This window comes from Eublepharis macularius, chromosome 19, assembly GCF_028583425.1.
Source record: "Eublepharis macularius isolate TG4126 chromosome 19, MPM_Emac_v1.0, whole genome shotgun sequence".
Lineage (NCBI taxonomy): Eukaryota > Metazoa > Chordata > Lepidosauria > Squamata > Eublepharidae > Eublepharis > Eublepharis macularius.
The window spans coordinates 16989216-17006526 of NC_072808.1; the positions used below are offsets into that span (position 1 = coordinate 16989216).

A 17311-nucleotide genomic window follows, 5' to 3' on the forward strand; every position below is an offset into this window, starting at 1 on the left:
GGACCTATTACCTACTTAACAGCAGGCACTCCCTCCTGTCTCCAGGATGACCTGAAACGCTGCTCGGCCTCTATGGATGACACACCTCGAGGCAGCTGGGCTTCCAGCATCTTTGACCTAAAGAACTGCGTGGCTGACTCTCTGTTGCCTTCGCTGCTGGCCCGCACGGCTATCGAGGAGACGGATCGCAGGAATGAGGAGCAGCGTAAGGAGAACCGGCATAGCGAGATCCTGGCACTTTACCCTGCTCCTGACGAGGTGAGGGTGTTTCCCACTGCCTCTTCCATTACGTTCCTCCGCAGGGCATTGCGTTCTGCAGACAAGCAACTCCTGGTGGTCCCCGGCCCGAAGGACATCTGTCTGGCCTCAACCAGGGCCAGGGCTTTTTCTGCCCTGGCCTCGGCCTGGTGGAGCACTCTCCCACTGGAGATCCGGGCCCTGCGGGACCTGTTACAGTTCCGCAGGGCCTGTAAAACGGAGATGTTCCACCTGGCCTTTGGCTGAGCGCCAGCAGCTGTCCCCCTTCTTCCATCTAAGACCACCACTTTTTCTGGGCCTGCCCTCGGCCATCCGCTATGCCCATATACGGACTCCCAAATATTTATTTAAATAGCCTGCACCTGGACTATTTTAATGACTTTTTAAAGATTATTATTGACGTTATGGTTTTGTGATTAATTCACTGTTTTATGAATGTTGTTAGCCGCCCTGAGCCCATTTGTGGGGAGGGAGGGTATAAATCAAATCAAATCAATCAATCAATTAAAGTTTTGCAGAATCCACAAGGCAGCAGTGTGTTGAGATATGAGCCCCTGGGGCTGGGACGGTTGTCATTTGCTTTTTGGTGGCAGATACTTGGAGGTGGGAGAAGAATCACGACAGCTGCCTTATTCTTTTCTGAAGTGGCTTTGTCTGGAAGAGGACGGAGGAATTGGATTGCTGCCAGCTGAGAAGGAGGCCTGGGCAGGCCGTGCGGCCACTGGCTTTTGTGGGTCCTCAATTCATAAGTCCTCTTAAGACATACCAGCTGGGGCCATTTTTTTCCCCTGATCTCCAGCAGTAACCCTGCACATATGATGGGTGTGTACAGGCAAGGAACTCAGAGAACAGGATTCTAACTGGCTGCTTTCACACACATTGGATAGTGCAGTTTCAGTGCACTTCCAATGCAGGAAAATCAAGTTGTATACAATTGCTAATAAGCAGGGGTCATTTCGTAGAAAAAGAGCTGGAGGGACTCATTAGCATAGCTCATTAGCATATACCACACCCCTTGACATCACCGGAAAGGTGTAATTAGCACAACTGATTTGCATATGCCACACCCCCTGACATCACCTATCCTGGCTGTTTTGGACCCAATCCTGGCCGTTCAAGACCGAAATTGGGCCCAAAATGGGGCTGAAAATGGCCAAAAAGGGGCCCCAAATGGTCAGGATCGGGCCGCTGCTGAGTGGGAGAGTGATCCACCACCCGTCAGAGGCCCGATCCGGGCCGTTTCGGCCCCAATCCAGGACAAAATGAGCCCAAAATGTCCGAGAGTCAGGTGGGCGGGGCCACCTGCCATGTGACCTCTTTGGGGAACTGCCGGAACTGCGTTCCGACGTGTTCCCCCTCAAAATGAGCCCTGCTAATATGTATCGAAAGAGTAATTATCCAGTCTGTGTGAAAGCAGCCACTTATTAGCCCAGCCCCACAGCTTAGTGCAGCCCTGTGTCAGCTGAGAGCCTACAAAGGGCTGAATACATGCAGCAGGGGTTGAGGGGGGGTAGCCTGGTTGATGAGTATAATCCTTGACATACACGTCACACGGTCAGGGCTAGTATTTTTCCCAGCATAAAGCATCTGATCATGCTGGTGTCGCCCTTTCCTTTTGCTCCCGTAGGAGGAGGCGGTGGAACGCTGCAGCGTCCCAGAAGTGCCCAAGGAACACTTTGGCCAGCGGATCTTAGTGAAATGTTTGTCTCTGAAGTAAGTTGCCGTTGTGCGTCCTGACTGCACCAAAGCCAATCACTGGGATGCCTCGGCATCTGTGCAGTGCAAGGTTTTACTCCGAAAACGTCTGGCTGTGGTGCCGTGCAGGGGAGGAAAGTGAAGTCGGCAGGACTGAAATCCCTTCTGTATGGGCCAATTTTGCCAGTTCAGTTTCCAAGTGTGTTATGTGCTGTCAAGTCGCCTCCGACCTATGGTGACCCTATGAATGAAAGATCTCCAAAACGATCTCTCGTTAACAGTCTTACTCAGATCCTACAAACTGGAGGATGTGGCTTCTTTTATTGAGACAAGCCCTCTTGTTTTAGGTCTTCCTCTTTTCCTACTGCCTTCCACTTTTCCTAGCATGATTGACTTTTCCAGAGAATCTTGTCTTCTCATGATGTGACCAAAGTACTGCAGCATTTTTTGGTGACCATCTGCACCCAATTTGCGGCCTTTAATCACTCCAGCTACTATGTGGCTTTTCCACGGCTTTCCTGGGAGCACTTATACCCCAGCTTTTTAAGAAATCCATTGTCCAGCCTGCTGTTTCCCCGTGCCCACTCTTTATCCCTCCTTTTAGAGTCCTACCCTCTTCCATGCCCTCCCACCCTCTGCCAGCCCACTTCATTGTGATTGGCCGCTATTGTCCATCCAGTCCCTCCCTCCCCCTCCTTTCCATTCCTCCCCCTCCGCTCTTTTCTTTCCATTTTCCTTTCCACTCATTTAATTTTTTTTAAAAAAAATCCATTGTAGGATCAATGCATCGATGGGCTGAGAGAAAGAAATCCAGGAACTAGATTGATTCAGCAATACATTAATTCAATACATGTGCAAAAAAAAGGGGGGGAGGGAGAAACGGCTGGCGCTGTAACGTCACCGATGACAGCATCTGTGATGAAAGTCCCAGCACTCATCAATCCGATGGATTTTGACATGGTCCAGACTAAAAAGAACAACGCTACACTGACCAAACTTGAGAGGTGTGAAAGGCCTCAGATGACCTGATTTCATGCCTTGACTTCTGAGATAGCGAGGAGTTACGTCCCCGGTGCAGAAGGGGCTTGAGCGGGATGGACTAACGATCCGCTTGTGTTGCCCTTGGCAATATTGTCTGGACGTTATTCTCAAACTCTTATAACCCAAAGGGTCTGTACCTGTGGATCTCATACAGTAGAGGATTTACCTCATTTTATCCTTTTTTGCCCTTTATATTCTGCCCCTGGATCAAAGTTTCTGGCGGGATTTTTATCTGGTCTAAGCTTATACACGGACGTGGAGAAAATCTCATTTTTGCTTTCTGATGCTGATGCGCACGTTTCACATAGAGTTTCACTTTTTGCCTTTGCTGCTATGAAGATAAGGTTTAAGGCAGGAAAGAAAGAGGGCGTTCCCTGAACTTTCAGTTAACTTATTGATTGATGGTTTTAATCGATGTCTGTTTTAATGAAATCTTCCCCACGTTTTGGTATATAGTTGTATTTTACTTAATTTTTATCTTATCTAATGGGTTTTTTTGTAATTTTGTGATAGCCTATGGCTATGCACAATGAACTCTGAACTGAACTGAGATATGCGAAGGCAGGCATTGGCAAAACCACCTCTGCATATCCCTTGCCTTGAAAATCCCAGCAGGGACCAGAGCTTTTTCTTTTGGAGTTGATGGACTCTCAGCTGGAAAGAATTCATGGAACTTTGTTTTTATATATGGCAAAGGCAGCAAGAGTATTATATGCATAAAAGTGGAAGAATCCAATAATGTCCACAATAGAGGAATGGTTGGTGAAGATATTGGAACTTGCTGCAATGGCTAAACTTACTTCACTGATTAGAGAAAAGTCAGAAGTTCATTTATTGCTGATTGGAAACCCCTTATAGACCTTTTGCATGAAATAAATAATCATGATTTGATGATTAGCAGGTTTAATGAATAAGGAGTTCGGTCTATAGGGGAAAAAAAGAGCTTTTTGGGAAGTAGACATAAAGAGAAAAATTTGCAATTTATATTTATCACAGAGAAAATTGGACACCTCCTTTTTGTTTGTATAGTTCTTTTCTCTCCCTTCTTTTTCTTGGTTTTGTCATTTCTCTGTCTGTTAGTTGTTACTTTTCTTATATAAAAGTTCCAATAAAATAAAGTAATAAACAAAAGAAAACCCCAGCAGGGATTGCCGTAAGTCGGTTGTGGACAGCACGTTACATACGTACACACCATCTGATGGGGGCGCATGTGAGAGGCAGCCCCGGCTCCAGGGTTACTGGCGCTTGAGGCCATCCTCAGAGCGCGCGCGTGCGCGGCCCCAGACTGCATGATGACGTCATCACGTGCTGACATCATCACGCAGTGCCGCCAGCGGGTGGCTGAGGTGGAGCGAGGAGGCCGGCCGTGCACCGCGCGCCGCCCTGGCTGCCTGTCATTCCTGGCCCGTGTCTGCTGCGCCCGCCTGGTGGCAGGCGGTGGCGGCGGTGGCACGGGGCTGGCCGGCGGCGGTGTGGGACGCGTGCCTCCGCCCCTGGGGCCCCCTCTGGCGCCCCCTCCGGCCCCGCAGCCCCCGCGGCCCCTGCCTCACGGCCTCAATGGTGGCGCCGGCCCTGGTGAGAGGGATGTCTTTTTGCCCTACTCAGTGTCACGGCTGTACATGGAGCCCTCAAGTTCCAGCTATCTCATTGGCTGGATCGCAGTTGTGCCTGTGGCTTAGCAACTAAGGCAGAGATTGTTGTTCCTTTCTCTGAGCAGCCTTTTAAAATATGACTTCTCTGTCCCCTCCCTCTCATCCCCTTTCCTGGACCAGGTTTGAGATCGATATCGAGCCCATCTTTGGATCGTTGGCGCTCTATGATGTGAAAGAGAAGAAAAAGGTACTTTGTCTTTCTGCTCTCCTGCCTAGCCAGATGGAGCGGTTGGTGGCGCTGAGCAGTTCTTGCCTTTTCAGCTGGAACCAGATGGAGTGACCGGTAGAGGACTTGCCGATGCCAGTTTGGCTAGGGATCCTAGAGGTGTTTTGCCATCTTCTGGGCATGGAGCAGGGGTCACTGGGGCAGTCGGGGGGGGGGGTAGTTGTGAATTTCCTGCATTGTGCAGGGGGTTGGACTAGATGACCCTGGAGGTCCCTTCGAGCCCTAGGAGTCTATGATTCTATACCGTACATGGACTGTTTGTGTATTCACTGGAACATGTAGGGTTGCAACCCCTATGATTCTATGATGTACCCTGCAATAGAAAAATGTTGCCCATATCCCTTTGCACTCGCTTGTTCGAGATGGGGAGCACCCAGTTGGAGCTGCTCTGAGTTATGACAATAGAATAAATGCACATGTGGCGCACATATCCAAGACTGCTTCGTGTGGGCTCAGGTCTCCCTATGGACATGTGCAAGCCATTTCTTCAGAACTGCGTCCAGGCTTCTGGCGAGAGGAGGAGCTTCCTCCTTAGAGAGTTGACATAGCACAGACTTTCTCAAGTTCTTGCCTCTTATGAGCACTTCTAATTAAAAGTTTCAGAGAAAGGTCTTTTGTGTCAAGCCCTGAGGGAAAGGCAGGTGAAGATACTGAGTAGGAAATGGGTATTTGAGTGCCCTCCTCCAGAAGCCTCAAAAGAGACTTCTGCCATAATTTTATGCCCCTCTGCCTTAATTTCCTTCACCACTTTTTTTGTTTAGCAAGCACCAACGGAGACCACTGGTCCCCACTGCTGCTTGGAGGGCCAGGCCTAGGCCTCTTGTGAGAGAGATCAAGGAGATCATAACTGACTGTGAAAAATCAATTGAAATAACGCTTCGGACCAGCCCCTCTTGCAACGGTGGCCAATTCCACGGTCATGGTGAATTGGCCCACTCTAGCAGAACTTCGCCGTGCCTATTTTGTTTGGCAGTGGTGGTTATGAGGATGTGTGGAAACTTCCCCCAGCAACAGCCTTTCCCCTCCTTTTCTAGATTTCTGAAAATTTTTATTTTGATCTCAATTCGGAGCACATGAAGGGTCTTCTGCGAGCGCATGGTGCCCATCCTGCCATCTCCACGCTTGCACGCTCAGCTGTCTTTTCTCTCACTCATCCATCTCCGGACATATTCCTGGTGATCAAGGTGAGACGCTTGGTCCACAGTCATTCTTTTGAAGCTCCATCTGCCTTGAAGGTACAACAGCTCTATCCGACATTATAGTTGGAAGGTAAGCAGGACTGCCTCTATGCTCTTGCTTTTGTCGGAGTGCTGAAAATAATTTATTGTTGGTAAGGCTGGCTCAAGTATTTCGCCACCCTAAATAGGGGAGTGACAGCCCCATGCCCCTATTCCTAGGGCTGCCAGGTCCAGGTTGGGAAATTTCTGGAGATTTTGGGGGGTGGAACCTGGAGAGGGTGGGGCTTGGGGAGGGGAGGGGCCTCATTGGGGTATAATGCCATAGTTCACCCTTCAGAGCAGCCATTTTCTTCAGGGGAACTTGGCTCTGTTGCCTGGAGATCAGTTGTAATTCTGGGAGATCTCCAGCTACCACCTGGAGTCTGGCAACTCTTATCTATTCCCCCACCCTATACCTTGGCAATTCTTCCCTTCACTTTTCCCTGCTCAGCTGGCAGCTGGTTCCTTCTGGCATTGTGAGTAACATGGATACAGGAGTGGCAGGAGGGGTAGTATAGTAGATCGGAGAGGTGATCTACTACTCTGCCATGTGTTTTTCCTCTTCATGTGTAACGCCAGTTGCCAGGAACAAGATGAGGCACAGGGATGGTTCTTGCGCCTCTGGAGCTCAACTGGGCAGTGGCAGGGCAGATTTGAGAGCTAACTTGGTATTGTTGGACTAGGATCTTGGGAAACCTGGGTTCGAATCCTCGCTTCTACCATGGAAGCTCACTTGAGCCCATCATAAACTCTCCACCTGGCCTACCTCACAGGGTTGTTGTTGTTGTGGGAAAGTGGAGGAGGGGAGAACGATGTTCTAAGCTGCTTTGAGTTCCCAATGTGGGAGAAAAGCGAGATAGAAATAATGCATCGGGGGCGGGGGGGGGGAATGCAACCACAGGCCCATGCCATCCCAGTCAACTTCTCCCATGCGGCTGCCCGTGTCACATCATCGTACTGAAGCGGGCAGAGATCCAGCCCTGATGGTGGGAGCAGAGTGCAGCCGTGCGAGAATCTCAGTTTCCATCTTCTCAAAGCATGTTTCTAGTCCTTTTGTCTCTCTGGATAGTTTTGGAAGCATGTGGTTCCCTCTAATGAAATCTGTGGGGTTTTGAGAAGTCGGAAAGTCCCGTCTTCGTACATCTTGCTATGTCTATCAGAAGAGGAATGAGTGATTCAGAACAGAGAATTATACGTAAATTCGTTTGAATAGCAGGGCACCCTTTCGCTTTTCTCCCCCTGAACTCTTTTGTTCGTTGCGGTCAGCCTGGCTGGTGAATAGCCGTATTTCTGCCGAGAGCTACAGGCAGAATTTGAGAGGGAACTTTCGGCGCCCTTTGTTCAGTTCTCAGGAGCTTCTAGTAACTGGCCGTCCCCTTTTTTTCCAGCTGGAGAAGGTGCTGCAGCAGGGGGACATCGGTGAGTGCTGTGAGCCGTACATGGTCATGAAGGAAATGGACGCTGCAAAGGTAGAGGAAACGGAGAACGAGGGAGGAAGTTACGCGGAGCGTATGAGTGTGGCAGGCTTACTAGGCCTCCTGCTATGGTCTTCCGCCAGCAAGCCCCGTCGCTGCTGCTGCTCTGAACAGCAACAGGAGAAGAAAACTTAGTGACATCACTGGTTTTGCTACTTTTTACCATAGAGCTTCTGATGATTCCTAGAGTGACCTTTGTCACTTCCAGGTCAGACCTGGAGGTGACATAACAACATTGTTCCCTGCCCCCCGGCCCTCCCCAGCTGGTTACCAGAATGTGGTCATAGGTTTTGCCTCGACACTGGGTTCAGATCCCACCTCTGCTATTAATTTTCTGGTCAGCCTGTGGTGAGTAGAGATGGGCACGAACAGCAATGCGAACTAAAAAAAGCCACGAACAGCCCAACCTGCTGTTCGCAAACAAGCTGTTTGTGAGGCCCCATTCTAAACGAACAGGTGGTCGTTGCAAGCCTCGTTTGTTGCTGTTCATCAAGCCAGACAGTCTGGCACCTGCAATCTATTCCCTTGGCAACTGGAGGCAGGGACTGCCTGAACTCTGTCTGAACTCCTGCTGTTGCCCTGGAAACCCCAATCTAAGCCCAATTTAGCTTGATAGGCAGGTCTTCCTTTCAAGTGTGGAGCTCCAAATTTGCTACAAGGAAGCAAAGAGCAGGGGGGAGGGGGGCTCCCAGCTTTGGTTTTGCAGACAGTGAGGGAGAGACAGTTGCTGTTAGCATTTTGAGAGAAAGACAGGGAGAGTGCATTGGAGCTTGAATTTTCTTTGTGTGTGGTGGGATAGGGATCCACCTCTTCAAGTACAGGCTCTGGGCCAAGCTATTATTTATTACTGGTACCTTTCCTGCTGTCTGCTCAGGTAAAGTTTCTGGGAGTGGTGCGGTAGGGATCTACCCCTTCAGGTTCCAGGGCTACTGCCAGGCTCTGGGGCCAAGCTATTATTTATTACTGGTACATTTCCTGCTGCCTGCTCAGGTAGGGTTTCTGGGAGTGGTGCGGTAAGGATCTTGATGGCTGGAGGAGAGCCTGTTGGCCCCCACGAACAACGAACATGTTCGTGAACAGGTCATGTTCGTCAGTGTTCGTTGTTCGTGGATGGCAATGAACAACGAACACCATGTTTGTTTGTTTTCTGTTCATGCCCATGTCTAGTGGTGAGGCCCCGTCTCTTCTCCTCCCATAGAAACCAGGTTATTGCACTGGTGACATTTAAGCCACCTAGATCCATCACAGTGATAGGGGATGCCTCTCTTTATGCTGTCAGAACAAAGAGAAGCTGGAGAAACTACGGGGGGCTGCTGAGCAGTTCTGCACACGCCTGGGACAGTACCGCATGCCCTTTGCCTGGACAGCCATCCACCTTCTAAACATCATCAGCAGTGCCGGCATGCTTGAGAGGGAGACTTCTGAGGCCGAAGGCGGTAAGTCTATGACCCGCTGGACATAAAAGTCAGCTGCCTTCTTTAAATTAACAAAGAGAATGATAGAAGGAAAGAGTTAAGTAGTACACGCTTATAATAAATAATAAACTATACTGTTTGTACATTGTGTTATTGAATATTTTTTTTAAAAAAACGTTTTTACAGTTTTATAGCATATAAATTATATTAATGTGTTTTAATTTGTTGTAATCCGCCCTGAGCCCATTCGCGGGGAGGGCGGAATAAAAATCCAAAGTAAATAAAATGAATAAATAAGATGGGTAATTGTGTTAGTCTGTCTGTAGGAGCAGAAAAGAGCAAGAGTCCAGTAACACTTATAAGACTAACAAAGTTTGTGGTATGAGCTTTTGTGAATCACAGCTCACTTCTTCAGATTCCAAGAAGTGAGCTGTGACTCAAGAATGCTCATACCCTACCACAAATTTTGTTAGTCTTATAGGTGCTACTGGACTCATGCTTATAATAAAAATGTTATTAGTTGCAAAAAAAGTTATTAGATTGGAAGAGAGACGGTAAAGAGAGCATAAGATATTTAAATAGAAATGAAATATTAAAAAGTAAGTTTAAGTAAGATCCAGTATCTAGTTTTTATTTTAAGATTATAGTGTATATTTTATGTTTGTGTGTTTTGAAATAAAAATCAAAACATATAGTGGGGAAAAAAGAAAATACTGAAAGGTCTAGTGAAACCATAAAAAAAAGAATAAAAATAATAAAAAGTCAGCTTCCTCCCGTCCTGTTCTAGCTGTGTTCATCCCATGCCTTTGTAAACTGGCATCATTGGATGGGAGTTCTCTTTCGTTGCACTACTTTGAAGGTGCAGAAAGAATGGTGGAGTTCCAGCAAGTTAGTGAGCAGGGGGTCTCCCAGATCAGAACGGAGCTCGCTTTACGACCCCTTTCTTTTCTTTCTGTATCCCCCTCATCAGGGTTTTTTTTCTGGGAAAAGAGGTGGTGGAACTCTCAAGAGGGAAATGAGGAAGAAACACACGGGATTCTTTGAAATCATATTATTTTCAAGCGCTATTGCTGAGTATTTTCAAGAGGTGCCGGAACTCTGTTCCTCCACATTCCCGCTGAAAAAAAGCCCTGTCCCTCATACTATTATTCTGTTTTCTAAACTAAAAAAAATATATATGAAGGGGGAAAAAAGGAGTGACTTGGAACTAGCAGCTTATAGCCTGGGGTTTCAAAAGGCATCTAACTAACTTATAGTTGATCCACAGTACTTGTGGAAACCTCACCCAAAGCCAAGTTTAGAAGGAAAGATTGAACACGTGTAGTTTGTGTCACAGAGCAGAACTAGACGAGACAAAATACACGAGTAAATCGAGTGCATTAAATCACATCTGCTCATACCTTCCCGTGTCGATTTCTGCCCGAGCTGTTCCAGCCACTGCTAGAATAAACACTTGGTCGTCTTCAAGGCACTACAAGACTCCAATTTATTTTTGCTGCGACAGACTAAAAGGGTTGCCCTCTGAAATTATTAGGTTTCTGGTTGTGGAAATGATTTCAAAACCAATGGGTCATTCCTGTAAAATGCCTACTCCTTCCACAATAAAAGTTGTATATAAATGATGTGTAGACTGTGAGCAGAACCACAAGTGACGCCTGACACAGGTTGGACACTTGCCAGCTTCCCTCAAGTTTTGATGGGAAATGTAGGCAGCTTGGTGGAATGTTGAACAAGTGACTGTTGAGAAGTCCCTTGGACAGCAGTCAGAGAGCGAAGCTGCAAGACCAGGATGCCTACATTTCCCATCAAAACTTGAGGGAAGCTGACAAGTGTCCAATCTGTGCCTTTTGTCACTTGTGGTTCTGCTCAGAGTCTCTTGATCTCCCAACAAACTAGCAAAGGCAAAGTTTTTTCTGTATTACAGATGTGAAACAGAGACTGAAATAGCAGTTTGCTTAATGCCCAGCATAAACCCATAGCAAAGTACAATCATTTCTTGTCTGATCTGACCCCTAATTTAGGAGAGGGATGGACACTTGCCAGCTTCCCTCAAGTTTTGATGGGAAATGTAGGCAGCTTGGTGGAATGTTGAACAAGTGACTGTTGAGAAGTCCCTTGGACAGCAGTCAGAGAGCGAAGCTGCAAGACCAGGATGCCTACATTTCCCATCAAAACTTGAGGGAAGCTGACAAGTGTCCAATCTGTGCCTTTTGTCACTTGTGGTTCTGCTCAGAGTCTCTTGATCTCCCAACAAACTAGCAAAGGCAAAGTTTTTTCTGTATTACAGATGTGAAACAGAGACTGAAATAGCAGTTTGCTTAATGCCCAGCATAAACCCATAGCAAAGTACAATCATTTCTTGTCTGATCTGACCCCTAATTTAGGAGAGGGATGTCTGCTTTTCCTGTCATGTGGATCTTGGCCAGATGGCCGTTAGACTAGCAAGCTTTCACACTATGAGAATATTTCCTGATGTCTCCTATTGGACATGTTTTTCTCCTAGAGCGCAAAGGCACCTGGAATGAGCGCAAGAGGAAAGCATACGAGCGCATGAGTGTTGGGGAGGAGATCTGCAGCTTCGGCAACTTCCGCCCAGCAACTCTCACTGTCACCAATTTTTTCAAACAGGTGTGGCTCTGGAAGTGTGGGCCAAACTTAACTATAACATCTTTGGGAGGGGGTCTGTACCTTTTTATGGGTCCTTCAGAGCACCTGTGGGATCGAAGCATTTGCATAGCAGGGTTTTCTGTCTCTGGTATGGTAGGATTCTTTTTCCTGCTGTTTAACTCAATCTGCTCCCACCCAAAATACGCTTTTTAAAGTGGAGGAGAGGTCTAAGGATGGATGCTGGCCTGAAGTCCGTTTATGCTGTAAATACGATTTAAAGTCTTTCCCTGGACATGGTAGTTTGTGCCTACAGGTGGGCATTCTTGCAAGACCAGTTTACCAGGTAGTACTTGAGAGGAAGTCATGTGTGGCAATTCTCTTTCCTCTCCGAGTTGCCCATGTGACACAAAGCACAGGGTCGGCATTTTGGAAGGACTCCAAAGGCCAAATATTCTACCCCCCACTGGCTGATACTGTAGACAGTCCAGGCAGCACTGTAGCCAGTGCATGGTTGGTTGCTTGCAAACAGGCGACTCAGGTGAGTGAGAAGAGCCAAATCAAGCATGCAAAGAAGATGGGGAAACCCCAGGATCTGATGGGGGGTTTGACAGTCCTGGAAGCAAAGAGCACAGAGATTGTAAGATTCTAATGTAATGGGTGAGGCATGACGTTGACGGAATAGCCGTCTGTAATTAGTGCTGCCAAGTGACCCGCTTTGCCCAACAACAAAAACACTGGAGCCAAGACGTTGTGATAAAGTGCAGATGGTGTATTTTACAAGTCCATATATTACAGGTGCAAAAAAGTGCTCAACATACATACAGACAGAGAGAGCAAAAACCAGAGTCCAGTCCTTAGGTCAGTATCCAGAGTTATCCGAGTTCGTAGAGAGCGACAAAGGTTTGCACCAGGCACTAAGCTGAGCAGATCAGCACAGCACAAACCTTTGGCTGGACCTTTAAGTGTCCACTAGCCTATAGGGTGCAGTGGAGTCAGCCAACCAGCACAAGGCTGATGCAACCTTGCTGCAACACCAGCTTAATTGATCAGGTGTGAGCCTGTCAAAAAACTGCTGACTCACCCTATGTTAAAGGGCACAACAGCCTTTACACATGTGCAAGTGAGTTTATATTCTGACAGACGTAGCATGTAGCATTCCATGAAGCATCCCACTTTCTCTCCTTTTTGATGCGGGGTGAGGCCTTTCTTCTCCATCAGCAGGGGCTTCTTTGGGGTCGGTTAAAGAGCCCTGGGTACCCCAGGGTGGTCCTCTTTTGGGAACATGCTTATTTAGGGTTTTAAATCGGTCCCCTCTTGTGAAGATGCATATTTATGGTTTTAAATTGCGTTTTATACGTTGTATTTATACCGTATTTATTGTTTTTTTAAAATTAATGTTTATTCAAATTCAAACATTTTTACATGCAATTAAGTACAATTGCTTTCAATACATTGGAAGTAAAGCTTAACTCAAACCGTATACAAAAATCTGATATACTAACCATGTGTGATATATCTTGCATAGAATTGACTTTTTTAGATAGCAAATTAGCATTATGAATTAAGATTGGAAAATAAGGTTGGAGGAGGTTTTCCTATATTTTTCTAATTGTACATTTTATTGTTTGTGGCTAGATTTCAGTATCTATGAGTGACTGATATGGTGACTTAAATATTTGTGAGTCATCGTTTAAAAGTAGTTTAAGAATGGATACCACTTTTCTAAAACATTTGACGATTTGGAATAGTTTTCTGGTTGTTGTAATCTGTCCGATATTTTTTCCATGATCAGGTGTTCCCAAATCTTAGTGAACCAAGTACTTAGGGTAGGTACTTCCATTCTGATGTTATTGTGGTTTTGGCAGCTACTAGAAGAGATGAGATCAAGTCTTGTCTTATCGGTGATATTGTGTAGTTTTGCCACTGATCTAGAAAAATCTGGTTTGATAGGTATGATAGAGCCTGCTATTTGAGTGATGCGGTATCTGTATTTATTTTTGTTGTCATTTAATAATGTTGTTACCCACCCTGAGCCCATTCGTGGGGAGGGTGGGTTAGAAATGTAATAAATCAAATTCATGAAATTAATTAACTCAAGTCAGGCTGAGTCACCAGATTTGGCAGGATTTGCAGAGCGGCTGCGTGGAGCCTCCGGTGTCTTTTGCTGACTGCAGTCCTCTGGCTTTCATTCAGTAATCTTCTTCCCTCGTCCGCTGCCACTGCCTTCTCCCCCTTCCTTGCCCCCTCCCCTCATTTCAGGAGGCTGACCGTCTCAGTGATGAAGACTTGTACAAGTTCCTGGCAGATATGAGGCGACCCTCATCTGTCCTGAGGAGGCTGCGGCCTATCACCGGTAAGGTGTGGCGTCCGCGTGCCACTTTCATCCTGTTCTGTGGCGCTTCCTCTTGTGAGGAGTGATAGGAGTTGGAGGTTCCAGGGAGGCAGATGTGATGAGAGATTAACATCTTTGCGCCAACCAAATCAGCATGGATGGGTGTGACCCTTTCCTGACCAGCTGAGTAGGACATTTTCTTGCTGGCCGAGAGAGGGAGGGAGGGAAGCGTCTGCCTCCATTCCTCTGAAACTGTAGGGGATGGACAAAAAGTTTAGGAGCACTTCACTGTCTTCTCTAGCAGGCCAGAGTTGCCACTGGCTTTTAACCTAACTTGCAGTGTTAGAAAGAAGTTATACGTTTTCAAAAGGGTGCTGTGAAAGTGTTTTAACCTTGCTTTCTACGCATGCATGTGGCTTTAGTATGTTGACAGATTGAACGCTGGGGCCTGTTTTCAGCTGTTGGCTAGCTGCTACTGCCTCCTGCTGTTTAACCAAGTGCCTCGTGCCAAGGTGTCCGCTCCCATCTTGGCACTGGGATGTTTTTATTTCCAGAAGCAGCAGTAGGATGTGGTGAGGAAAGCATTCTGCTGCTTTCCTGGCTTGCTCACCTGCCCCTTTGCTGCCACCACCACCTCTTCTTCCTGCTTTCAGCTGAGCGCTTAAGACAGAGGCCACCAACCTCATCCAAGGCAATTCTTCAGCAGGAGGCGTGGAGGGGAGGAAGTGGCAGCCGTGGCAGGCCAGTCAAGGGCAGTAGAGTATAGCAGGGCTTGATTGGTGGATATGCCTCAGCCACACATACATTGCCAGTGCTGCCAGCCTCTTTTTGGATGTCCATAGGAACATAGAGCTGGAAGGGATCCCAAAGGTCATCTAGTCCAGCCCACTGCACAATGCAGGAACTTCTCAGCTGTCCCCCCCTCACCTCCCCCGGTGACCCTTGCTCTATGCCCAGAGGAAGGGAAAAAACCCTCCAGGATCCCTGGCCAATCTGGCCTGGAGGAAAATTCCTTCCTGACCCCAAAGTGGCCAATGGCATTACCCTGGGCATATAAGAAAGGGCCACAAGAACCTAGCCCCAGCTAATTCCTTCATGCCCTCCCTCTCCTGATCTGAGGGGCACTGAACTAATTCCAAGCCAACCTCTCTGTTACTTTATCTGTTGCTCCTTTCAATTCCTGCTGTGACTGCAGGGTATAAGCAAGTGCCATCTCTCTGTGGGTACGGCTCTTTGGCTGTCTCTCTCAGTGGCCTTGCTCAGCTAACCGTGGCTCTCTATCATGAAGAGGCTTCCAGCCGGTGCATTTCATTCTGCGCCCCCATGGTACTGATCCCTCGTTTACTTTTCTGGTTTGCGCAAGTCATACTTTGCTGTGACTTCCAAACTAATTTCCAAAGCAGAAAATATGGCTTGCCTCCAACCAAAGCTAGAAACTCACTTCAGACTGTGAGATTTGGATCCAGTAGAAAGCAACTAAGGTGTTACTGGACCCAAAATCTTGCTCTTCAACTACAGAGCAACATGGCCACCCACCTGAAACTTCAGGCTCTGGTCACCCATTCTGGTTTGGAGACAAACTATGGATTGAGTAAACTAGAAATGGTGGGCAGGAAGTGGAGTGTTCAAGGGGAGGAAGGTACACTGGGAGATGAAGCCCATTAAAAAGAGCCACAGACAGGTCTGAACTGGGCCACTGTGGGGCTCTGATACTGTTTAAGAGAAAGCAGTTCTCCTCATCTGTTGTCCCTGGTTCTGAGCCATCAAGGAGAAGTTTTCAGTTTATTCAAGCTAAACAGCCCATACGCCAAACACTATAAACAAAAGAATTAAAAATAACAGTAAAACAAAAGTTTGCCACGTCCGCAATGCAACTTTCTCAGAGGTTACTCAGAAGCAATCTTAATCTTAAAGAGTCAGGAGTGGTCAAGTATTTCTGCAGCCATTTTAAAAGAAATCTATCTCTGGCTATTGCATGTTTCGGACCGTGGGGAAAAGTATGAGACAATGAGTCAACTACAGCCAAAGGGCAGTCACAGAAGCACTGATCCAAAGGTGTCTTGAGGAAACAGCCCTTCATCTGGGCTGTTGTCAACGCGCTGCAACATGCGATCGTGTATGACTGCTTCAGTTTTGAAACTGGCAGCATATTAAGGCAATGAGGCGGGTCAAACTGAGTAGAGTAATTGATTCCCGCATGGAGTGGGGAGCATTTTTGCGTATGGAGTGGGGAGTCCCAGTCCTGTTTAAGCATTATCCAGGAGAAGCTAGAGCAAATTGGCCTCCAGATGTCTTCTGGTGTGAGAGGAGACGTGGAGGGAGCAGAAGGCAAAAGCTTCGCGCAGCTTCTCCCTCCCACCTTCATCCGTGCTCAGCGTTGTCTTTCGTCTCTGCCTGTGGATTGTTGTTGCATTCTGTGTATAACAAGGCTTTCTGCCGGACGCTTCTCTTGTTTCTGCACCTGTAGCCCTGCTCAAGATTGACATTTCACCAGTGCCAGAGAACCCACATTACTGCCTGTCCCCGGAGCTGCTGCATGTCAAGCCCTATCCTGACCTTCGGGTCCGGCCCACCAAAGAGATCCTAGAGTTCCCGGTCAGGGAGGTCTACACGCCTCACACAACATACAGGTGGGTGCACCTCCTGCCCCAAGTGCAGTGGGAAGGCTGCCTGGCTGGCCAGCGAGGTGGTGTGCTGTCCACCTTGGCTCTGCTTCTCACAGTTTTGTACTGCTGAAGCGGGAGACTTGAAAGATCCGAAGTGGCTCAGTGGTAGAGCATCTGCTTGGCATGCAGAAGGTCCTAGGTTCAATCCCCAGCATTTTAATCTTAAAAGAATCAGGTGGTAGTGAAAGAGAATTTTATGTAAAATACGCTGCTTCAATTTTATTTTCCCTTTCAGCCGAAACCTCCTAATAATTAAGACACCAATCAGTGATCAATAAAGAAATATGAGCTTTATTTGTCAATAAAACCCAGATGATATGTCCTCATTAGGACATTAGGACATATGCATAAAAACCAATCACATCAGAAAGTCTTATATACCCTTAAAGCTAAATTGTTTACAGAATGATTGTTATTAATTTTTTTTACAGAATATAAGATCAAAGGTTAATACAAATAATTCTTTAGAATTACAGTCTCCGAGATATATGGCAACTAATAGGCTTGGTTGATTGGTCAAAGTCCTGAGTGGGTTGGGCATATCTTCGGGACCGCCTCTCCCTGTATGTTCCCCAGAGACCAATTCGATCAGCAGATAAATGCTTACCGGTGGTCCCCGGCCCTAAGGAAGCCCGCCTCGCTTCACCCAGGGCCAGGGCCTTTTCAGTCCTGGTCCCAGCCTGGTGGAACGCTCTGTCAATGGAGACTCGGGCCCAGCGGGACATAT

General features: G+C 47.3%; 1 protein-coding gene across 1 annotated transcript in view; it reads left to right on the forward strand.

Annotated features, from left to right (window-relative positions):
* DOCK6 (dedicator of cytokinesis 6) overlaps nucleotides 1–17311 on the forward strand; it is a 135177-nt gene that overhangs the window by 31352 nt on the left and 86514 nt on the right. Inside the window, exons 6-14 of the mRNA XM_055003920.1 lie at nucleotides 46–258; nucleotides 1886–1971; nucleotides 4767–4833; nucleotides 5907–6056; nucleotides 7478–7558; nucleotides 8844–9000; nucleotides 11483–11607; nucleotides 13846–13939; nucleotides 16386–16548. Coding sequence (XP_054859895.1) covers nucleotides 46–258; nucleotides 1886–1971; nucleotides 4767–4833; nucleotides 5907–6056; nucleotides 7478–7558; nucleotides 8844–9000; nucleotides 11483–11607; nucleotides 13846–13939; nucleotides 16386–16548 — 1136 coding nt within the window. The remainder of the gene's footprint in view (nucleotides 1–45; nucleotides 259–1885; nucleotides 1972–4766; nucleotides 4834–5906; nucleotides 6057–7477; nucleotides 7559–8843; nucleotides 9001–11482; nucleotides 11608–13845; nucleotides 13940–16385; nucleotides 16549–17311) is intronic.